We start from the raw sequence: 23,499 nt of genomic DNA on the forward strand, positions 1-23,499 counted from the left end.
TTACGAGATACTGTCTTTGCGCCACTGACCCTCCGCTGACACAATAATGTTTCTCATTTGTTAGACAAACGAACAAAGTTAAGAAATGCACATCTTCCACACGCAGTCCAAATTTTAAAGTTAAAAAAAGATTCCCAATTTTACTCTCAAAATACAAACCAGATTAAGTCGTTCACATGGAAACCACGGCATGTTCCCTACAATGATCACATTAGAGGACCAGAAAGGGACAAAGTGATTATTGAAATGATCACCAGCATATCTTATTCATTTTTTTGTTCTCCTTGAGCACTTTTTAGAAGTTTTCATGGATGATTTTGGCTAATTACGTTCTGGTAATTACATTTTGCCATTTAGTACATTGCTCCTATCCACTCAGAACTTTTTACACGTTACTTGCTGGAAGTAAGAAGTTACGGATAAATGACAAAAGTTGTTTTTGATTCATGGGCATTGGTTTGCTTACCTCTTGCACTCCTGACTTGCACATTCTTGATTCTTAGGCACACGCCAGAACACAAATTTTCAGTGTACTTTTCTCTGTACATAACCACCTTCACTGCCATTGCTCACACCACTGTTCAAAGGACTGTTCAAGACAATCCTAAAAAGGACTTCTGATACTTTAAAGGACACTTTTTGGACGTAGCTATCTCCTACTCTAGATGAACATGTTTACAGGAATGGACTGTTAAAGCCAATTCGTCTTCTAAAACCCCACACTGCAGAACTGGATCTAAAATGCCTAAGAAACGGAAGATGCTGGACAAGGCACTAATACGTATTAGACCATGCTTTGTTTATTCTACTGGTTTCCACATCTGAGCAGTGCATGATAAAAAGCTGCCCAACCACTCCCTTATTTGAAACTTCCACGTTTAAGTCAGAGACATATTTCCAGGGGAAGGAGAATAATACATACCAGCATGACTTAAATTTATGCCTGTGTCTGAGTTAACAGGCTCAACTGAGATAACAGTTTGGTTCAAACTACGGCAGGTTAGCATCCTATGGTTCTGTGATCTTCTCCCCTCAGCCCTCGTACTTCAGTAAAACAGCTGCCTGCGGGTCATGCGTAACACCACAACCGTGCACGGAAGTGGGTGCTGCAAGCAGCAGTCAGCGCGGAGCGGTCGGTCACTTTATGCACGCTGACTGGGCAGCTTGTTGCCAGATGAAATATTTAACAGCTACGTCCTGCCTACCTTGTGCTCAGCAGAGGCACCAGCTGAGCCCATGCTTTCTACCAGGCCACTTACTGAAAACTAAAAGGAACTCAGTTATCGTTAAGGCTTCCACCCTTTTCTCAAATGTAGTAGAAATTGGCCAACAAGGGTCAAAATCACTGCAGTGGGACAGACTGTGTGCAACTCCAAAATGTCGTACCTTTAGCAAACCAGTCTAAAATCCACACCCCACCACAGAAGAATTATATTACCAAATATTTTTTTCCTTAATTGTGCATCATAGATTTATTCTTAGTTGTCAACCCTCGCACACGGATGAAATTGGCACAACTCTGCCACCTTACACTGTCTGGTGACCTGTCACAGGGCTGGGATGACGTGACCGGATTTTTCTTTTCCTGCCCTCAGTTTTCAGGTAACAATTGCTGACATGCAGCTTCGTGGGCCTGGCTCCACTTTCTCTGAGGTTTCTGTCCAAGCCTTACTCTCTTTTTGACCTCTGTAAACTGCTTTCTTAATCCTTCTCCAAAGACTAATACTGTAGCAGATGCAAAATGCGTCTGCATATTAAGTATACACAGAAAAGAAACTCAGTATCCTAATTTCTGATAATTCTTTCAATTTCTGTCCAAAGACTCCAAGCAGAATTACTGGTTTTTTTTGTTTGTTTTTTGTTTTTTTTTTTCCAACTTACTGCGAGCTTATTTCAACCCATCTCAGAGATGTACATTTTTTCTACCCGTACTTTTCATTAATTTGTCACTGGCTCGTTCTTCATCATTTTAATCAACCTAGTCATAACTATCATGACATCTTTCTCTCTCTGTGGCTCTAATGATGCAACAAACACCTTAGGTAGTACTCCTCTCATCTAACTTTATGCATCTACAGTTGCAAACACCCACATTTATGGTGATTGGCTAAGCTCTTCAATAGCACTGGAAAAAATATTAAACACAGTCAGGACACAGTCCACCTTGGTCAAAGAGGGAAGTACCTCCCTCTCTCTCCACCATGAAAAAAACAAGCAGAAGGCTAATTCAGATGCACAAGTCTACAAGGCAGACGTCCACATGTCACCAGTTAAATACAATAAACTGTGGCCATGTCTACTCTCATTTTCTGGCTAAATTGAAGTCTCATTTGAAAATGAACTGCTTTCCCTTGAACTGTTCTTTGTTAACAATCCATAGCATTTGAGACGTACCTTGCGTGAAAGATGTTGGCTATATCCTTCTGTGTTGCCACTCCATCACAGATTCTGGAGGTTCAGGCTCTGACATTCTTGCCTAGAAGAGAAATTGGTGGATGCGTCATTCTGATAAATATCATACAATAAAAACACATAGGCAGAAGAATTACTATGTGTGCATGGAAATTAACAGAGGGTGTCCACTGGTGCCTTTACTGAGTTGTACATAACTTCCCTTAGAAGGTTAACGTCCATGAATATGTTACATGCTCCCTCTTTTCCTTATTGCTTCCCTACATTTTTTTACCTCCCATTATTACAGCATTTCTCAATGCAACCTGTAAGACCTTTGGTAGAGTTATATTTGCACGTGAGCATTAAACAATATTATGAAGGCATAATAATGCTGGTTGTCTAGTTAAATATAATTGTGAGGGGAAGGAAAGGCAAAAGCAAAGGGCAGTTGATAATTCACAGATACCTCATAGGCTTTCAACCTCCTCCTGCAGGACTTTGTGCGTGGGAGAAGGTTACAAATGAAGATCCCTGCAACTTTGTCCTAAATGCCTGTACCAGCCATCTGAGTTAGACACAGTCTACAGAATTTATGTAACAATAACCAAATCAATGTAGAAACCAGTTTTGCTAATCTGACACAGACCCTAAGCGTGGATAGCTCTAAACTTATCTGACAGAGTCTGCCATTACTCTAGCTCAAGAGACACTTTTGAACCAAATCAAACATTTGCAGCAAAAGAGCTACATTAATTTATATCAGCTTCTGATTGAACTGACTAGAATAAATCAGAGAGAGAGGGCATGCAATCAGCTCAGCTGGCAGATTTGCAGATCGCTGAAAGGGGCATGATAAGTCTCTGGGGCTTGGCTGTGAGTAATGCCCTTCTCCACCAGCACAGCTGGAGCCCATCTAGCCACAGCTGCTGACACCCACCGACATCATGTCTTACCCAGAACTGCTAGGTATACGGCCTCTATCGAAAAATAAAAGGATGCAAGCCATGAAAACACACTCGTAGTAGAACAAGTTTCAGTGGTTTGGAGTGTCACCCCCGCACAGAAATTTTGTACCTTCCCTCTGCCTGAGATTACTGCCTGACAGCAGAGTTGCTGAAATGAAATACGTGCACGAGTCCCAGCTGTTTCGATACAAGGTCCAGCGAATTATCTTAAATTGCTGATAAGGATGAGTTCAATGCCATATTTTGTATTAAAATGGATTAGAAACATTAGTGGTTTCCATTCCAGGGACTGTTGTGGGGGCAGGAACCTTCAGTAAGGAGGCAGAACAGAGGGTCGGGGGAGCAATATTTCTTGGGTCTCTCCAGCCAAATATGCTGGAGTTTGTCTGATCATGGCAGTAGTAAAAGCTATGAAATATCACCCTCATGATTACCATTCTTTTACTTTATTAACAAATTTATGAATTCTTGATGGCCTGTTAATCCTTCCCCCTCCTTTCGTCATTTCTTGTACCAAAGACCACGCAGCAGTATGGCTACAAGCTCGATCACGAAAAAGAGTAGGAGGCTGGACTAGACGACCTCCTGAGGCCCCTTCCAGTCTCAATTATCCTACGATCCCAAAGTACAGCTAATGTGCAGGGGTGGGAGCTTGGAGATGTGGTTCCCTTCCTGCTGTCCCAATGCTTAGCAAATCTTGGCAAAATACACAGACCAATGCTTCCCAAAACAAACTTTCCCTCTGAGGGGTCCAACCAGAGCGACTCAGGTATTGCTACGGCGTTCAGCAACTACTTTTCAGAGGGAAATCAGTGGGAGCAAGGGTACCCAATGCCACTAGGAAGCAGCCCAACTTGATTCAAATATTACTGAAAAAGTTGAAGGGAAAAAAAATAAAAGAAACAACAGAGAGAGGTTATGACTAACTACCCAACCTTCTCTGTGTCACAGTTTCCCAGTTGAGGGATACGATCCTCAGACAAAGCAGTTTATGTGTCGTCTAATGGGATCAGAGGTATAGAGCCTTGTGGGAATGGATATTTACGGTGGTACAGAGGGGCAGGCTGCTTATGATCTGCTTCCCCTTCAAAAAGCGTTGAGCTCTGTAAGGTCTGCACAGCATCCACGCTTTTGGGTATGTGAAAAAACAGCAGGAATTGGAGTCACGGGCAGGCAAGTTTGAAGAAATCTGGAAAAAGGGGAGGCCAGAGTTGCAGCTGTTATGAATTCATCACGATTTTGGCTCCAGTTCTAAAATACTCACAAAGGCATAAGAATCTCCACATGATTTTGAGGGAAGCAAGATATGTACATATATGAGTGACACATCCACACATGCTGTATTGTTTAAGAGGCGTCCTGAGCATTAGCTTCAGTCCCTGCTCTTTTCACTCGTGTCAGCTAACATTTCTGAGGCTCTTACTGCGAGACACAACCTCAGGCTGCTACCTTAAGATAACAATTTACATTTTTCCAGAGAAATCACATGCCGCCGTTGGGAGCTATCACCAGATCACGGTTAGTGGGACGCTCTCGGAGCTGTCACGAGGGAGCTGCGGCAGTGAGCAGCTGCACGCAGAAAGGCAGCTCGGGGCGGCCGTGATCCGAACGGGCTCCTTCTGCCTCCGCATCTTCGTCTTCCTCGTGCCTGGCGCGGCTCTGTAGGGTCAGGAGCTTGACCCCGCTGAAAAGCAGCTCTTTTCTGCGAGGGGCATAACGGGCTTTCGGCCGCATTGGAGCCCAGGCACGCCTCGCCAGATGGCAACAGCAGCGTTATTGCTGTGTAAATAAACAGGAAAGCCCGGCCAAGATGAGAGGCGGGCAGGTCTGTCCTTTCTGGTGGCAGGGGCTGGTTTGCGTTAACAGCAAAGCTTCACCCTCGGAGGGGTTTGTGCCCTGGGAGAGGTTTGTACGGGCACTGCCTCCCTCAGAAGCTGCTCGCAGGGGCTGTGCGGTGGGTGCTCAGAAACGTAAGGTTATGTTCACCCTCAGACACCACAACCTGGGTCAGCCCGTCTGCTTTCCACCCTCACCAGGTGCACCTTTGGTGCCAGAACAGGCAAATCCCAAATTTTATTCCTCCATCACCACACAAAAACGACCGCAAAAACGGCTCTCAGCGGGTGGGGGGGGGATGTACACAACACCCCCAGCCACCCTCCAGCAGCCGGGAGGGCTCCTTATTTGCTTCCAGCTGGCCGAAAACACCTCACCACGACCCCAAATCCCCCCATAAGGGGTATACGGGGGATAAAGGCAATATGCCCCCTCAGCCTTCCCCCGCCCCAGGGGCCGGCTCCTGCCGCCCTCAGCCTGCCCCGAGCCCGCCCGCCGCCCCTGAGGCGAGGCCCCGCCCCCTAAGGCGAGGCCCCGCCCCCTAAGGCGAGGCCCCGCCCCCTCCCCCGCCGCCATGGCAACCGCCCGTCGCCCATCCTCCCCCCCCCCCTCCCGTTTCCCCCCGGTGTGGCCGAGCCGAAGGGGCCGCGCCCCCCTCCCCGCTCCGCCGGCGCCCGGCCACGCACCCCGCTGCTCCCGAGGTAACGGCGGGGCCCCGGCGGCCCCTCGGCGGTCCCTCAAGGCGCCGCCCGGGGCGGCTCGGCCCCGCGGCAGCGCTGAGGGAAGAAACTGGGGGGGGGGGGGTGTATAGGGAGGTGGGGGGCAGCTTCCCGCGGAGCCTGCTGGGAAATGTAGTCCCGCGGCCGCCGCCGCGCGCTGGGCGCTGAGGGCGGAGGAGGCGGGCGGGGACTACAAGTCCCAGCGGGCATGCGCGGGGATGGGCGCAGCTGCTTTGCCCCCGCTGAGAGGGATGTGAGGGGCCGGGGGGGGGGGGGGGCCCGAAACCCCTGTGAGGGGATGGAGGGGCAGGAGGCTTGGGGGGGGGGGTTTGGGGGCCAGAGGAGGGGGTTTGGGGGCTAGAAGAGGGGAATTTGGGGCTAGGAGGGTCCGTGAGGGGGTATTAACGCCCTCAGGCTCTTCGTTATGTGTTAAAATTGCGGGGTTTTGTCGGGCCTCTTGTTTTTTTTTGCTTGTTTGCTGCCCTCCGTTACCCTTGGCGATGGGTTTGGTGTTGTCCTTCTGGTCTGCAACAGGCGTGGGGAGGGGCAGGGAAATAAAACCGCAGCTCCCGTTCGAGGGGATATTTAAAATATGTATGTTTATCGCAGGCATGCTGTGTGGAAGTGTGGTTTTTTTTTTTTTTAGTTCTCCTGCAGAGCGGTGTCGTGCAAGCGTCGCTGCAGTAGTACTCCTTTGGGTATTAACACTGGGCGTCTCTTCCAGTTCCGTACAGTTTCACACGTATATGCAGCATTAACTGGCTCAGAGATGGGATTCTGTCCAGTGGGTGCTTGATTTTTATTGCAGCTGAAGGTGTTTCCCTCCTTCCCCTTCTCCTTCTCCCCTTTCCCCAATGTCAGACACGTTCTCAGCAGCTCTTGGCACTTGCTGTACTGCAGAAGTGACCGCCTCTGCAGCAGCATGCTCCCACAGAAGCGTTCTGCTCACAGAGATTTGGCTTTTGAGCTGCTTGTGAAGGAACGGATCCTGCCCTGAGCCAGTCACAATCTCAAGATTGAAAAGTAACTGGAAGGTAGGGAAATAACAATAGGCCTTTATCTGTGGCTTTCTACGTAAATAATTGCAAAACAACTCATTCTGTTGGTGATGAGCTGAGGAATCTAGTGACTTGAAGGCTGTAGCACTAACAGCAGGATGTGTATAAATACACATCTTAAAGAATACATCCATAGAATACATTCTTCAAAATTCTTCTACTTAACGAATACGTTCTTCAAAAGAATTTTTAAAAAGCAAAATTCCAAAAGATATGCAGTCATAGTCCTAAGGAGCCAATTCTCCAGCATTCAAATGGGAATTCAAAAGGAGGAAAAGCATCCAGGCCTAAATTCTGACCTTATGAGTCAGGGTTATAAACACATGCGAGTCCATTAAACCTGCAATTATTCATGGAAAGTTTATCTGGTTTGCAGATCGGCTGCGCTAGGAATGTAGCAGCACCAGAACTGAATGTGAGCGGAGCTGGCTGCGGGCTGGCAGGGCTGAGGAGCCGCAGCGGTGTGGGAACATGGATGTGCCGTATCCAGGGCCAGGTGCAGAAGCAGTTTAACTTCCCTGGCTCAGAGCCTGACCTAATAAACGCTTTGAACCCGAGCTGGCTCTGCACAGACCCATCTTGGGAGTCTTTGGTGGCACATTTGCTCCGCCAGAAGCGCTTATGTGTGTGTTGTGCAGAGATGCAGGTGGCTCCGCGAGGAGCCAGAGGGATTACTGAGTTGGGCTGAGCTCTGGACAGGCCCTATAAAAGCCTTCAGGTTATCTTAGCCCTGCATCCTGTCGGGGAAGGGATCCACCACCTCAGGGTTGGTACCGCATGGACGCTTGATTCTGGTTTGGGTTTGGTGTGGCGCTAATGCCAGAAGCCCAGGAGAGCGTGCCATAGGGAAGAGAGGCGCGTGGGCCAGCGGGGCCATGACAGTAAGGAAGATGGTAATCTTCTCGCAAGGTAACCCACGTGTGTGTGGAGTTATGTCCACTTGAGTGCCCCACAGAGCTTGTATTCGCCATTTTCATTTCTGTTACGTAGCCTGGGTGATGAGCATCTCATCACCTGAAGTAGTGCAGATGCGGCTGTGGGCATACCTGAAGTTGGCACGTAAGGTGCCTGGGAGGAGAATATAGTTTGAAGTCAGTCTTAGGAGCAGCACAGCAGTCTCTGGTGCTTCTCTTTCTAGTTCTTCAGAAAACTGTAGTTCAGGGGCTTTGCACATGGTCATTTCGTTCTGCAGGATGCTCGCTGTTCAGTGCAATAGCATGTTATCTCTGAAGCACTGACCAGCTTGCTCAGTGGTTTGTTGTATATTTGTGATTTCCATTAACTTGTGGTGGTTGTTTTTACTTCATTTGAAAATTTTTTTCCCCTTTATATTTTAAGTTAGCTCTCAGAAGAATCCACACACACATTGTTTGACACCCACGTGCGTGCGTTTTCCTCCCGTTCCCATGCACATTTCCCTGTTAACTCTATTTCACAACAGAGCTTCAGTGCAAAGAAGCCGAACACTGGTTGACAGAAAACAGTCCCCTCAGTGCCGGGATTCCTGGACCGGGGTGTGCACACACTTTATTCGGTGTGTGCTCTTCAAAGTGACACGTCTGAGGAGGAGGGAACGCTCTGATGGCATTACCGCTGCAGCCCCCAGCGCTGCTGCCGCTGCCGTGTTTGTGTCTGTACCTGCCACTGCTGACGTGCACAGCAAAAGGAAAAAAAAAAAAAGAACATAAAAAAATCTTAGAGCACACTTTTTATCTCTCTTTAAATGGCTCCTTGAATCACCCTTTAAATCCAGACCTGCTGGAACTGAACCACAGGTGTATATATATATACATATATATATATATATATATAACAAAAAGAACCACATACATACATACATATATATATATATAAACCAAAAAGAAGTTGGGATGCTGTGAGGTTAGAATCATTAGTCCCCATCCAGGGCCACGGAGCAAATTTAAGCAAAGCCAAGTTACTGGAGAAAGAAAAAAATAATTCAGCTGCGGGACTTGGCAAGCCCTGCTGTTTGTTTGTGCTTCGTCGGACAGCAATGGGTTAAAATGTTGGTTTTGGCGTGCCAGCGTAACGCCTGATAATTGTCTGCGGCATCAGGGATTGCTTCTGAGCAGGGCCGGTCAGTTATGGGAAGGGAAGACCAGCGGTTCTGCGCCCACATGCAAAATGAAGGCGGTGATCTTTCTAATAGAACAGGCAAGGTTTATTTAATCTCTTTTGGAATTGCGTCTTTGAGCAACATCCTTAAAACTCAATTAGAACAAATCAGGCACATGAAGAAATACAGTCTGATAGAAATACGCTTCTGCAGGCTTCTGGTGGGGGGGTTGCGGGTGATGTGGTGAAAATGTTTCTTCCTCCTCTGACATCATTGCAGGTTATGCCTCTCCAGGTAAGGCCCTGTTGTCACACTGTTCCGTGTCTCTATTTTAACCAATTTTGACCTTGAAGGGGAAGATGGAAAATAAGATTGTTGGGCTGTGTTCAATGAAATTATGATTGAAGGAGAGGAGTATGTTTGCAACTGCTCGGAGCTGACTTAGAAGAACAGTATGGCCTTAAACTAAGAAGGGCAGCTTTAGATTAATCGCAAGGAAAAGCTTCCAAGCAGGAAGAAGAAAGGAGCAACCACCAGTTCACTCCTTAGACTCTGGCAATGGAAATGGGTGCAAGTGAAAGGTGGGTAAGTCCAAAAATCGAAACCTCTTAATACGGAGCTGCCTTCCTTGCTTTGCTCCACGTGAAAAACGTCCCGGTGCTGAGGGCTGCCCCTGCTGGGGAAGGAGCGCGGCGGTGGTGCTGGATGCCAGCAAGGTGGTGCTCTCACGTTGGGTTTCGGGACGCCCAGCACCACGCTGTGTGGCTGATGTGCTGAAAACGAAAAGCAGAATTAGTAACAGCTCTTCATCCGTGGCTGCCCGGGCTTTTCCAGATGTTCAGCTGCCCAGTCGGGCAGTTCAGCTGCAACGACGTGAGGCCGTGTGGCCACAAGTCTCGGGGAGCTGCGGAAAATTTTTGGTCTGCTTGGGTGTATTTTGGTGAGAGAAGGACGTGAGTTGAGTTAAAGACCGGCTGTGTTACAGACCAAATTTTGGATCTCGCTCAGTCGTGAGAAAAACTCTCTCCTGACCCCGGCTAGGGATGGATCAGCCGGGCTTATGCTCCAAAGCACAGCGGTTAATGTCCCCCGCGGCCTTTTAGCCTTGCTGCTGCAGGGTTTTTAACGAGTGGGCTAAGACCCTGCGTGTGGCCGCTCCGCCGACGTGACCGCCTGTAACGCCTCTCCTCGCCGATGATCCGTGAGCTGAGGGATCTCGGAGGGCACCTTGGCGTGCCGTGGAGCTGTCACGTCTGGTGCAGGACGGAGCCACGCCGCGGTCGGGCGGAGAGCTGGTGTCACGAGGAACGTGTGAGTTGTTCGGAGGGTGCCTGACAACGCTCGTCCCTCGCTGTGCATCTTCTTAAAATATGTGGCTGCGAAAAACAAATATTTAAAAACAAAGCAAAAACCACAAACTATGCACTTTCTATTTCTGCTTTCTTCGGTGTATACAATGTGTGAACTCCATACTATGATGTAGAACAGATAATAAAAAATACATATATAGCATGGAAAAAATCCATACCTAAATCTCGTTACCTCCTCCCACCCCTGGCGCTGCAGCAGGGGGTTGTTCAGAAAACCATCCAGGAAAGTGCCTTCCCCAAAAGAACTCTTTTTCCCCTTAATTTTGGATATATTTGTTCTGACTTGCTTTGGAAGCTGGCTATTCTGAACTGAGAGTGCCGTAGCTGATGGGTTTAAGAGGTTTGGAACTCGTTTAAACTATTTTTGTGCTGTTAGTTTAAAAGAGGCAGTCTTTTTGCACTAGGTCCTCAGCGCTGCCTGAGTGCTGCTTTAGGACTGAGCTCCACAGCTGCCGTTTCCAACACGTTTCAGGTATATAGGGGTGATGTTAGAGACACCTCAGGGCTATAGCATCTGCTCTGGGGCCTAGAAAAGGTGATGGGTAGAACCAAAGTGCCTGAATCCCAGAGATTCAGCTAGTCACTCTGCCTCTGGAGGCGTTGATGGGCGTTCTCCTGTCTTCAGGAGCACGTGTGTACATCCAGTGACTTCCCCGTAAGCTCCAAGCTTCGGTGCTGTGGGTGTGTGGGAACCCTGTGGTGTCGTGCACCGGGCACCGAGCTCTTGCTTGAGCTTCTGCGTCACAAGCACGAGGGCAGAAGCCCCCAAACTCACAGCTGCTGGAGGAAACGGGACATTGTTCTGGCGTTTCCTTCCAAATGTAAAATTGTCTACCTCCTGCTTTCCAGCTTTTCTAGCTCCTGCTTTCCAACCACTCTCCCGAGTGCCTGTAGGGTGGCCCAGCTCCCACCAAAATGATGGGGCCATCTCCTCACTGCGAGCAGGATTGCGGATCCAGACGTGAGGGTCAGCCTTCTTAGGGCCGCAGGGAATTAAACCCACACAGCAAGGTGGGAACCGGCTGTCCTGAGCAGAGCCAACAGCCTGCTGAAGGAGCTACGTGTTCTTTTCGTAATATTGTGGATTTCTAGGAATTGAATGCAGCGGTTCCTTAGAAATGGAAAACATCCACGGGTCTGAGGAGTGTTTTCCTTACGGGCAAGCAGCGGGTTCTTGCCGGGACGGTCTTCAGCAAGGGGAAGCAGAGGTGGCCCTGGGTCTGGGGACGGGTGGCAGCCTTCGGCGGCTTCGCCTTGCAGAGCTATGAACCTGAGGTTCATTTCGGATTTCTGCAGGTTTCCATCTGGGTGAATGTGGAGGAACCCCATGTTCTGAGTCGTGGCACAGGAGCTGATGCCGTTTTGGGTGGGAAGGCGCTAGGTGTTGAGTTGTGTGGGATTCAGGTAAACTGAAGGGGCAGGCATCGCTTGCATCCTGAACCTGAGATACAAACCGCTCTGTCCAGCACACCTTGCCTGAGAGCGCGTGGTTTAATTCTGCCTTCTTCCAACCTGGAGAAGTTGGACTACGGGTTTGCCTTCAAGTTGTGCTGTGATTTGCTGCTTATATGTGAAAAAGCTAGTAAAAATATTAACCTTAAATTGTTCTGGGGACTAGGGGAAGGTGGTGCTTTGAGAATTGCTGTTTTAAGAAGCCTTGAACTGCCATAAATCCCCAAGTGACACGTTAAATTTAATGAAAAGGTGCAAGTCAACACGTGGACGTTGGAGTACTTTGCAAGAGTATTTAAGCAGAAGGAGGTTCTCAGCTTTGCCTGTAGCGGAGCTGCCACTCAGCTGCATTGTAGTCTCATTAGGGTGAGGGCTCTTGAAAGAGCTAAGCGTAGGCTTCCCTGGTGCTGCTCGGGGCGTTTAGGCACGTATATGATCCACCAGCTTAAAAAGCAATTTAATGCCTCGTGTGATCTGTGATTCATGGGCTAATATATTGTGGTGATCTGCGAGTGGAAGTTTGGCTGGTTAAGTCCTTGAAGTTCAGCGTGGGCAGGGCATTTAATTTTCTTATGTTAATTTAACAGGATTGGGACCAAAGGCGATGAAGAAGCTGTACAGTCTTTTTGTGTGTTTGTTTTTTAATCACTGTAAAAGAATCGTGACGTATGACTTCTAACCTTAATTTGGTAAGGAGGTACTCCAAGAGCTAAATGACTGGTAAAGAAAAAAAAAAAAGACACCATTCAGCTATGTGAGAAATAACAAAACCGGAGTTTTGTGGTCTGTATTATTCTACAGTCTGCGATTTTTCTGATGATTGTGTTCTTTTTTAGACTTCTGAGCGAAGATGAATTTAGCTGAGATCTGCGATAATGCCAAAAAGGGAAGAGAATACGCGCTCCTTGGGAATTATGACTCCTCTATGGTATACTACCAGGGTGTAATCCAACAGATCCAGAGACATTGCCAGTCGATCCGAGATCCAGCGATAAAGGGCAAATGGCAACAGGTAAGGTGAAATAAGGCTGCCTGGACACTCTTACCTGATATTTGGAAAGTCCACTGTACATCCCAAAACTTCTGTGCTGTAGAGGATGTACATTTCAACCAAGTTTTTAACATTTTCTTCACAATATTTGGTTGATATTTGTGGGGAAATATTTCTTATGGTGTACTTAAAAGGAATCATTTTGTTCTCATTGAACATCTTTTTGCTTTCACTTGTGATGTGTGGCTAATCACTGGTCTGTTTGTGTGTGATTGCTTTCTTTGGCAAAACTGTTTCACTGAAGACTTCTCTTTGCTGTTTTATCTTTTGTCCAGTAAGCTTAAGATGTGAGTGAATGAGCTCTGCTCTCTGGGGACAGCGACAGGACCCGAGGGAACGGCATGGAGCTGGGACAGGGGAGGGTCAGGCTGGGGGTTAGGGAAAGGTTCTGCACCCAGAGGGTGGTCGGGCACTGGGACAGGCTCCCCAGGGCAGTGGTCACGGCACCAAGCTGCCAGAGTTCGAGCAGCATTTGGACAACGCTCTCAGACACATGGTCTGATTTTTACGTGGTTCTGTGTGGAGCCAGGAGTTGGACTTGATGATCCTTGTGGGTCCCTTCCAACTTGGTGTATTCTATGACTCTGTGAATGGGTTAGCATCAGCAGAGCGGTTGTCTGAGCAGCAGGTAGCTATGACTCTACAATGTGCAAATTTGGATCAGGTTTCTAAAACCCCAAGTAATACTCTTAGTCTGGATCATGTATCACATACATCATCCTTCTACATGTGTATATTTTTCATTGTAGAAAATGCACTCCATCTGAAATAATAATAATACTAATATTTAGAGGATAAACATGTAAAGGTATGTTCCAGGAAAGAAAATATCATATTGTGTAAAAGTTATTTTTTGAAAGAAGAACATATCCCTCTACAGAAGATAAAATTCTGCAGTGGGTGAAGAGAAGATTTCAAGGAGTGTTTTTCCAAATATTAGTGTTTAACTAAGGTCACTTAAAATGGAAGCAAATTTTTATGTTTATTGCAGCAGGTGCTTTGGTCATGATTTTGTGCTTTTTAGTGTCTGACATTTTTTGAATACCGACAGTAAAACTGTTGGCAATCATTTTCTAATCACGTTCTACTCATAGGTCTTTATCATGAAACCGTAAAAGTCTGTTTGCTTATTAAGATGTTGCCTGCAAAGTACGTGTGCGGACAGGCAGCAGTGATAGTGCCTAGCTGTCCTGATGCTGTGACAAGCTGAAGGTTCGATAGGAGATGCTCGCATTCAGGTGTATGGATTCAAGCTCCTCCTCGCCCCTGGCCATTCTGGTACAGAGAGATGTTCATGTCCTTAGTTCCTGCTGAGGTTGTAGCTGACATGAAGGTAGAGCATGAGTTTGTTCCTTGTTCTGCAGCTGTATCTCTGCATGGTCTTCACTTCTAGTATTTCGTGTTTCCTCTGATTACATCGATTCTTCCATTAAGCTTTTAACAGCTCTTGTCTCGTGAAGATTACTTCAAGTCTCGTGACACTGTGTTGTTTCAACTGCTTCAGAGAAGCCTGTGCTCCGTGGACTGGATGCTGTACACTGCATACAAGCCTCATGTTAAAAGGGGCCAGTAACACAGTCTGCAGGATTACTCCTTGGGGAAGGCAGCTGGTTCCTTAGCAGAGGATCTGAAATTGGCACCATCTCAGAAATTACCCCATTTTGTATAAAAACAGTGTCCCCAACAGTGTACACTACAGAGAGAGCTATTCCCAGGAAGATCAGCAGCAGGTGGGGTAGTGCCTGGCATGCTGTGTGCTCATGCTGGTTCTGAAGCTTCCTAACGCAGCGGTGGTAGATAAGCTTGGTCAGAGTATAGCTTTGCCATTACTTGTGCTACCCTTGGCTCAGGGACAAATACCAAAGAATAAGAAGCATGGGGTGGAAAAAAATGTATTGTTCTTCATCCCCAGGCTGTCTGCCTTGTCATTAATTGATGGGACTACCTGCAGCCCTGGGAGCAAATGATAACCCTGGAATCGCCAGCTTTTCCATAGCTGCCCCTTTTCTGCTGGGACCTGGAGGGGTAGACGTGCTTTCTAACCCACCCTAGATAAATAATTGCAGTGCCTTCTCACTCACTGAGACAGAGTAAGAGGGACGCTGATGATCTGGATGTTAATGCTGCTTTCCAGCTCCACTGGTGGCTGCCTCCAAACTTCCAGTCAGCAGTACCTGTCAGACACGCTGCCTCTTACGAGAAAAGTAAAAGAAAAATTTACATCACCAGAATTTGTACACATAGATTTATCAAAATTAAGGTCTAACCCAATAATGCACAAAATTAGAATATTCTCCTGCCCTTGCGTCCTCTTGTAAGTAGCACCAGAAGCAAAGCAACCTTAGGTTGTGGTTAAGGGGATGAATGCTGATGGGTTTTTACCTTAAATTCTGTCTCACTTGGAATATGGAACAAACCTGTTCTTTAGTCACTTTGGTTTCTTCATCCTCTGGTGAACCTGAGGAGGATAATGCCACTGGAACCTGCTGGAGGTGGAGTTTGGCATTCTCTAGGTAGGTAGAGCTTTAACTGTTGGGAGTGGTCCATGGCGTGAATGTGCACGTAGGTAAGTGCTTAAAGGAGAAGAAAAGATTATTACTTAAACCAGTTCTTCTTTGGGATCTGCTGTCTGTAGGCATGTTCCCAGTCTGCCTTCCTCCTTGAACCCCCTGAAGGATTCCTGGGAGATGGACGCTGAGGAAAGCTGGCAGCGTGGAGCATGCCCTTTTTTTCCTGTGTGGTTGTGAACAGGGTGTTTTTTCACTTCTCAGGTCGGGAACTCAGTTTCAGGTGTTTGCGTACACGTTCCCTCCTAAAATAGGAATGTCTGTAAAGGTAACACACCTCAAAGGGCAGTTACAGCCGTGCCACTGCAGCTGACCAACTCATACCCCCGATCTGAAGCGCTGTTCTCCCCATACAGTCACTTCTCCGTAGGGGTGCTCCATCCTGGGCAGCTCCCTCGTGCTGTGTGAACCTGGCTCGTTGCTTTGTGTGCTACAGAGGATTTTGCCAGCGGTTTTCTGAGGGATGTAGGGCAGAGGTGAACCAGAACTAGGTAGGATTTGGGGTCAGACTCCCAAGCACTCTTGATCCACCTCTATTTGCCTGGGTGTCATCGTTTTCATATTCCTACAGGTTGGTCTGGACAGAATAACTCAGTGCCACAATCCGAGTATTTGGTAGCTTGTATTCCACACAGCACAGACAGCTTCGGCTTTGAAACTGGGCACCATGGTTTCCAGGAGTTCATGTGCTTGGCACGGAGAGGATAATTAGGAGGAGAAGGAATGTGGACGCGTATCATCTGCTCCGCTGGGAACGACTGAATGGTGCAGCTCCACTTGGAGCAATGCTGCGTCCCAGGCATCAGAACCAGTGCTGAGCAGGGGAGAGAGATGATTAGTCTGGGACAGTCTGCAGAATTTCAAAAGGACAAAAGATGCATCCTGGAGGTCAGTGCGCGGCCCGCCAAAGCAGCAATGTGACGATACGAGAATTCCTCAAACGCTTTGGAAAATTCAAAGGGCTTGAGGTTAAAAAAATTGGCTGAGAGTAGCCCCGTTTAAAATCAAAAGCAACTCATCTCTCTCTGTGCTTACCAACAATAAAAGCTAGATTTCCTCTCCTGACCACCGTCGTGAGCTTTACTAGTTCTGACATTCCCCCTGCTTACTCCGAGAGAGTTTCTTGGCTGTTGTGGTCTTTTTACTAGACAGCTGGCTTGCAGGAAGGAGCTGCTTTGGTGACAGTTCGGCAGCTGCAGAACGACAGCTGAGCGTGCCCCCGGGAGAGAGCGCCGTCTTACAACGAGGCCAGAGGCTGTTGAGCAAAACCTGCTGCGTGTTGTAACTGTGTGCTGCTGGAGCCGGAGCTGAGGCAGAAATTCAGGGATTCTCTTGGAGAGCTCTGAGCAGCCGACAACACGCCCTTTCCATCCACGGTTGCTGGAGGAGGTGATGAGGTGCGCTGTGGTCTTGCTCAAAGAATAAAGGTTAATTTTTGTTTTTAATCGTCAGCCCGTTTCGGTCAGTCTGTGCTTATGCTGTTTCTGCCTCTTGCCCATTTTATTAGCACTTCACAGATTTCTTCGTGAGTAATTAAGGGATATATTCAGCAGGCAGCTCGCGAAGATCTGCGAATGCCGGAGCTGTACTTTGTGGGATCAGACAGTATGGTTGGGGAAATTACTTTCATTTTTTTTTTTTTGGATGGGGATTGTTGAACAACTAACGCTAATTGCAGGCAGTAATTTCAGGTTTGGAAAACGCTTTTGTAGAAACTTGATTAGCTTAGTTGCAGCACGATGCAATTAAAAATAACCCCACGTGTTGTGTGTGCATTTACCAGAGTATAAAATACCCATGTTGTGGAAAGTTGTGTAGAAGTACAGGCTGTAATATAATGAAGAAAAGCTGTCAATCCCAAAGGTTACTGGAGTTGCAAGATTTTGAAATACGGAGGAACTCTGAAATGTGGTTTTTTTTTGTGTTTTTTTTGTTTTTTTTTTTTCTGGGGGGTGTTTTTTTTTTTTGGAACTATCACAAGGAGGACTGAACCCAGCTCCGTTTTATACCCGTATGTGCTTTCTGCTTGGTGCCCAGAGGCCAAGCTCTTCCCACCTAGCCTTCCCTCCTGCATCACCAGCTCCTCTCCCTCCTCTGCACACTGTCGTTCTTTGTCCTGGTGTTCATCTGGTCACAGGGTAGTGAGCCAGTGCAGCTTGCTAACCTCACAAAGCTCTCCTTTATTTACATATATACTTATTTATTACTCTTCTAGGGTAGTTTTCTTCCAGAATTGAATCCAGAGGAGTTCCAGTAGAGCGTGGTTAGGTAGAAGAAGTAAGGAGAGCGAGACCTTTCCTACTTGGCAGTGGTGAGCTGTTAACTCAGCACATGCTTTCTCCTAAAACTACTTTAACGTGAATAATGTAAAATTTTCAGGGGGTTCTCTGGAACCTGAGCTGAAGCTGTCTGGGAGCCCTTACACCGGAGGGAAGGGGCAAAGAGACTGGGTGAGCCCAGCCCAGTGATTTCCCTGTTTGCAGCTTTCTGAGGCTGCTGCAGAGTCGTGCTCATCACTCAGAGGCTGTGCTCAGTCACCTCTGTAATTACAGCCCAGCCCTTCTCGCCTTGGGTCTGGGCTGTTCGTTTGCCAGCTGCAAGAAGCTCTCTCTGCACCTGTTTCATCTGACTCGGTCTCTTTAAGGCCTCTGGGAATTTGTCAACTGTTTTTCCTTTGTGGTCACGTTGTTTGAGTATGCTGAGGGTTTTTAGTTGCCTTGCCAGGTACCAAGTCAGTGACAGGGGCTGTGTAATTCAGAGTTCGGGCTGCTCAGGTCTCGATAACAAACGGCCAGCTGTTAAATTTTCAGCTTCCAAGGCACCAAAAGCTCACTTTCTCTGTATTTTCAGATACCACCCTCCTTCCTGCTCCGGTGCACCGGTCCTCAGTGGTGGCAAGTTGTTTCCTGCTACTTTTCCACCAACTTTTTCTGCACGTGTTGGAAGGCCGATAGGAGGAATCCCGTCGGTGTTCCTGGAGCACCGGAGGAGGCGGCGGCTGTCTCCTGGAGCGGTGCCCTGGAGGGCTGCTGCAGCATCTGTACCTCTGCACCTCGCTGCAGCTGTTTGGCTGGATTTATTTTTGGACAGGAGGGATGCGTGTCAGGCAGTCGGAGGGAACCGAGGCAGTAATCAATCACGTTTGTAAGCCAGCAGCAAGTTCTTGCTCCGGGGGCTGCGTGCTGGTTGTGTGAGGGGAAAGCAGAGGGAGTAAAGCAGGGTAGCAGGGCACGTCGAGCATTGACTGTCATTGGTGGAACAACCCTGCCTGAGCTGGGTGTCCTGCATCTTTGGAAAGACGCAGATGTCCCATCGGGAATGAGCGAGAAGGCTGCTCTGCCATGCCCTCGGGTACCTTTGGTACAGACGCAGGGAGAAATCCTGGTGAAGTAAGTGTGGTGTTGCAAGAACTGGGCAGGACCTCAACGGTTAACCCTTCATTTTTTCCTCTGTCCTTGCTGGTATCTGGCTGAGGATAGTCATATATATTCTTCTTCTTAAACAGGGCTGAAGTTTTAGTCTAGAAAAGAATTTCTTTGTACTGCTAAAATGTCCTAATTTGTTCTTTGTGGGGGGAAGTTCCTGGAAAATGTTACAGAGCAGGATGGGACATCACCACAGGAGGTGCCTGGTAGTATTTTAGGAGAACGGTAACTTCCAGGAGGAGGTGATGTGTGCTTGTTTCTGAGTGCGCTCTGTTCATTCTTTTATACACCAGCAAATGGTTATGTGAGACAGCACTTTGTGTCTTGAAGCTTTCCCAGCGAAAGTGGAGGGCCACTGCTGCCCTTTTAAATAGGGAGAGTGGGGTGGGTGAGGAAAGGTGCTGTTCTGACAGTCCTGAGGGGGACATGAGAGTGTAAGGGAGAAATGGGATAAGCAGGTGAAAATCAGGCACACATGTGCTGACAAGACACAGCCGCCTGCACTTGCCCATTGTGGTTCCTTTCTAAGCACGCATGGAGAAGAGAAGGTCTCTGGTTAGTGGCCACATCATTTCATCAGTAACCACCACCAGGAACAATGTTGATGAAGCGTGATGCTGCTCAGTAGTAGTTTCCTGATTTGCTGCTGTTATGTTTATAACCTCAGGAGGCAGGCTGGCCGTGCAGACCTCCTTTCTCCTCTCCTCTTGGAATCTGCTCAGGATATGCACAGCAAAGATTGTCTGGGTTTTGGGCAACATCGCTGACATCTGTTGATGATGTCCTCGGTTGCCTTCCTCTGTTTGCCACAAAGCAAAGCCTCGGTGTAGCATTCCCAGGCAGTGTTTTTCCCAGCTCTTTATCATGTGGACGCACGACGTGAGCACAGCTGGGTGTCTGTGTCTTTCCTTGGCTGTCTCACAGGTTGACTTCTGCTCCTGGCTTTAGGTTCGGCCCTGCAGGGTATGCTAGTTGTGGCCTCGCTTGGTTGTGTGCCTGGTGGCAGCCTGCAAATAACCCTTGCTGTAGCGTGTCTCCTCAAGAGCTTTTAGGGACTGTGTGCCTTTCCAGAGGATAGAAAGGTCCGAGATGTCTCTGTCGTTCCAGCTGCCAGCCTGGTACGGGTAAGATTGACGTTGCCCTAAGGTAATCCTAGCTGTGGCCAATTCTGATCTCCAGGCACACACAGCGAGGCAGGCGTTGGTTTTAGCTGCGCACCAGCCCTTCGGTGAAGAGGTGACATCTGGATGTTATGACCCTTGAGCAGGTGGAAACGAAGTAAGCACGGAGGTTGATCCCACAGGATGGAAAGCATCACTGAACGATAGGTAGAAGATGGGTAAAACGCTGTACAAGTGCACTCAGGTGAATCCAAGTACATCTTAAACTAATGCACCGAGAGCTTGTGTTCCTGAGCAAGGGTGCACGGTGCCTTTTTTTTGGCTGCTGTTGTGTGCTAAGAACTGGTGACCTTAACATAGAAAACTTCGTCTTGTAACAAGCCGTATCACTTAAAGCTTGTGAAATATCTTCAGATTTTATTTTTCCCAGGATTTATGGACAGAAAACTTGAAGTGAACCAATATTGAGTAAGTAATTTTGAAGTTACTGCGGTAGTTCTAAGTGGCAATGGAAAAGTCAAGTATGTAATTCAGCTGCAGAATTCTGCAACCAGATTTCTTTGAGACATAATTTCCTCTCGTTCTTGCCTCGCGTGCTTTACTTATCCTTTGAACTGATGCTATAGGGCATTAGCGATCCCGTTTTTGTCTTCTAGTCTTTCTAATCCAAAAAAAGAATGGTCTTGTGCTTTGATTGTATGGTAGTTCTGTGCACATCACAGTTAATTTTATAGCATTGTTATTTTACAGACTCTGTTTTATAACTAGGACCTTAGAGATTGTGCTTCTTTTATGCCAAATGTTAAAGATCTGCCAGCAGGGCCCTTAAACTACAAAACCACGTGTGTGTGTGCATATGTGTCAACATGCACGTGTAAATCTGGGCAATAACATGTTACGGAGCAGTGGTCCCCGCATTAAAAGTCACATCTCCAAGTCTGGTCGTGACACTCACAAGCAGGAAGATGAACCCAGCAGGTTCCATTTTTGATGGTGTCGTCAGCCTGGTAGGGCTGGGGTTGGTGAGTGGAAGCGTTCAGCTTTTGAGGGCAGTGCGTGTTTTGAACTGCTTTCTGTGGTTTGAAAAAGAAGTTGGAATTGTAACTATTGTTAAATTATCTATTTCTGAAGGTCCGACAAGAATTAGTTGAAGAATATGAGCAAGTTAAGAGCATTGTCAACACTTTAGAGAGCTTTAAAATGGACAGACCTGCAGATATCCCCGTATCCTGTCAAGATGAGCCTTACAGAGACCCCGCTGTTTGGCCCCCTCCTGTTCCAGCTGAACACAGGTAATGAGAGGCTCAGGCAGGGTGGATGGAATAAAACTGGTTTGCCTTAATTTCAAGTTCTTTCTTCATTCTGATTGTATTTGTAACACGAAAATCACATTTCGTTTATACACTAGTCACTTCTAATAAAGCTTAAATTTAATCCGTTGGGGGAAAAATGTAAATAAATTACAGTCAGATTTATTACCGGAGTTCTAAAGAAAGTCAGGCTTTTATTCTGGTGGGAGGGACTAAATAAGTCCTGGAGCTAGAGTCTGCTGGAGAGCTCAGTGAGCTTTTGGTGACAGTTGCCTTTGTCATATGCAGAGAGAAAACTTTTCCACTTCAATTTATTTAAGCAGTTGAATTCGTTGATGGCTGAGGACTCTGTAAGGAGCTGGAACTGAAGGAGCTGGAAGGACAGAGTGGTTAGAAACTGCTCCCTAGTTAGAGATGATATCACCTTTATTTAATCAACTGGTTAGTTTGGTTAGCTAACCATGTTCTGCTATACATGCTGGTTTTCCTTTTGTAACCACTCTAAAAGTAACTTTAGCTAACTAATAGTTTTCTTAAAGCATGTGTGTTTTGTGAAATTCCTGCTTTTACCCTAATAGAACTTGACACAGGTTGTTGGAAGAAGAAAACCAAAACAAATCTAATTTAAATACAAGAATAAAGGTTAACATGCCAACATTCTTCTAGTATTTTAATAACGAAGAATTTTGATGTTTGTGTACTCGTATATTCAAAGGAAAAAAAAGAAAGTGAAAGATCTGGGTTAGCAGAAGGAAATGCCAAGTTTATGTGTAAATTCATGTGCTGTATGATTGTCAAACAAGCTGTTCTTCACTTTTCCAAAAAAAAATAAATGTAAATGTAAAATTAATATTAACGTTGATTCCTTTAGTGAGTGGTAGAAATGATTATCAGAATTTTGTGGTAATGCCATGGGAAGTACAAGATGTATTCCTTCTCGTGTCTGTTGTAGAGGTAAGGGCCGAATAGTTCAACTGCATTTTTAAGCTGAAATTTTAATTTTGTGCAAATAAGTAAGGAAAACTAACCACTCTCGTGTGCTGTTAAGCTTGGTGAAAATGTATACAAAGCAAAATGCAGCAGTTTTATGCAAGACTGCGTATCCATACGTACTCCTTTTAAGTCATGTTCCACGAAAATGTTTTTTGCAGTTAGCAAATTTTGAGTTACTCAGAGCAAGGCGAAGTAGAAGATTCAGGAGGGAACACTAATTAAAGTTGGGTGACATTTCTGGCCACGTATTTCAGTTTTCTGGTTCAAGTTTGATCCCTAGAGCAAAATGACTGTGACACCTCATCATAAAAACAAATTCTGCCTCCTCATGCCACTGCTGAGTTCCCTTTGATATCGTGGGTGATGCGCGCAAGTACAGGTGCTTGCAGTTTGGCTCTGCTTGCTTTTGCTTTCTGGGCAATTTCTACGTTTTGACATTTTCAGGGGAATTAAGTTGGAGGTAGGAGGATTTTTTTTTTTAATTCTCTCTTTCTGTTTTGGGGCCTGTCAGAGTTATTAGCCAGCATTTTTTTTTTTTTGCTAGCAGCGTCTCCTAGCTGTGTAGGACTTGTGCATATAAATGTAGCCTGGTATATTCTTGTGATTTAAGAGTCAGAGGAAACTGTAATTCCATCTCTTTTACCAAGTTGTTTCCTCTCTTGTTGCAAGCGTACAGGTTTTTTGTAAGATTTGTACAATAGTTTTGGCCGATAAATAATATTGGTAATTTTCTTTTTTTTTTTTTCCCTGCTGTTGAAAATTTGTGTTTTGTCTTTTTTTCTGTCTTTAAGTGTTAGACAGAAATAGGTTGCAGGATTTTCAGATATCAAGAGCTAAGACACAGGGGCTTGTCAGCTTTGGTGTTAATTCACTAAATGCCATTAACAAGCTACTAGAATCCTTCCTCCTTAACACTGCTCTCTTTACTCTGTTTCTAGCATTTTTATTTATTTATTTATTTATTTATTTTAATCGTTAGGGCCCCGCCTCAGATAAAACGTCCCAACCGAGAAGCAAAGCCCTTGAGGAAGGACTCCCCAGGCCTGCAGCCCCGGGGGCCCGCGGGCAGAGCGCACCCGGCCTCGAGGAGCGACAAGTCCGCAGGCAGCCGCGACAGGGAGCCGAGGGCTAGAGGGAGGGATGACAAGGTAAGGCGTGGGG

General features: G+C 46.8%; 2 protein-coding genes across 48 annotated transcripts in view; one reads left to right on the forward strand and one right to left on the reverse strand.

Annotated features, from left to right (window-relative positions):
• The window catches only part of LOC106041153 (uncharacterized), a 56,071-nt gene extending 49,904 nt beyond the window's left edge, over window positions 1–6,167 (reverse strand). For 10 of the 40 annotated variants that reach the window (XR_010828343.1, XR_010828309.1, XR_010828345.1 and 7 more), the window contains exons 1-2: window positions 5,882–6,167; window positions 2,395–2,476 (exon numbers count right to left, since the gene is read on the reverse strand). The gene's annotated coding sequence lies outside the window, so the exon portion shown is untranslated. Of the gene's footprint in view, window positions 1–2,394; window positions 2,477–2,860; window positions 4,602–4,623; window positions 4,760–4,826; window positions 5,684–5,881 lie in introns of those variants that run through there. The other 30 variants (XR_010828339.1, XR_010828338.1, XR_010828337.1 and 27 more) reach the window with 17 other exon arrangements.
• KATNAL1 (katanin catalytic subunit A1 like 1) overlaps window positions 5,803–23,499 on the forward strand; it is a 40,013-nt gene continuing 22,316 nt past the window's right edge. Inside the window, exons 1-5 of one of the 8 annotated variants that reach the window (XM_066989721.1) lie at window positions 5,805–5,896; window positions 6,776–6,948; window positions 12,708–12,883; window positions 21,167–21,327; window positions 23,318–23,486. In XM_066989721.1, the coding sequence (XP_066845822.1) occupies window positions 12,722–12,883; window positions 21,167–21,327; window positions 23,318–23,486 (492 nt within the window). In that variant the 5' untranslated portion in view covers window positions 5,805–5,896; window positions 6,776–6,948; window positions 12,708–12,721. Of the gene's footprint in view, window positions 5,897–6,775; window positions 6,949–12,707; window positions 12,884–16,637; window positions 16,917–17,486; window positions 18,879–18,900; window positions 20,504–20,526; window positions 21,058–21,166; window positions 21,328–23,317; window positions 23,487–23,499 lie in introns of those variants that run through there. The other 7 variants (XM_066989720.1, XM_048072798.2, XM_048072797.2 and 4 more) reach the window with 7 other exon arrangements.

This window comes from Anser cygnoides, chromosome 1 (genome assembly GCF_040182565.1).
Source record: "Anser cygnoides isolate HZ-2024a breed goose chromosome 1, Taihu_goose_T2T_genome, whole genome shotgun sequence".
NCBI lineage: Eukaryota > Metazoa > Chordata > Aves > Anseriformes > Anatidae > Anser > Anser cygnoides.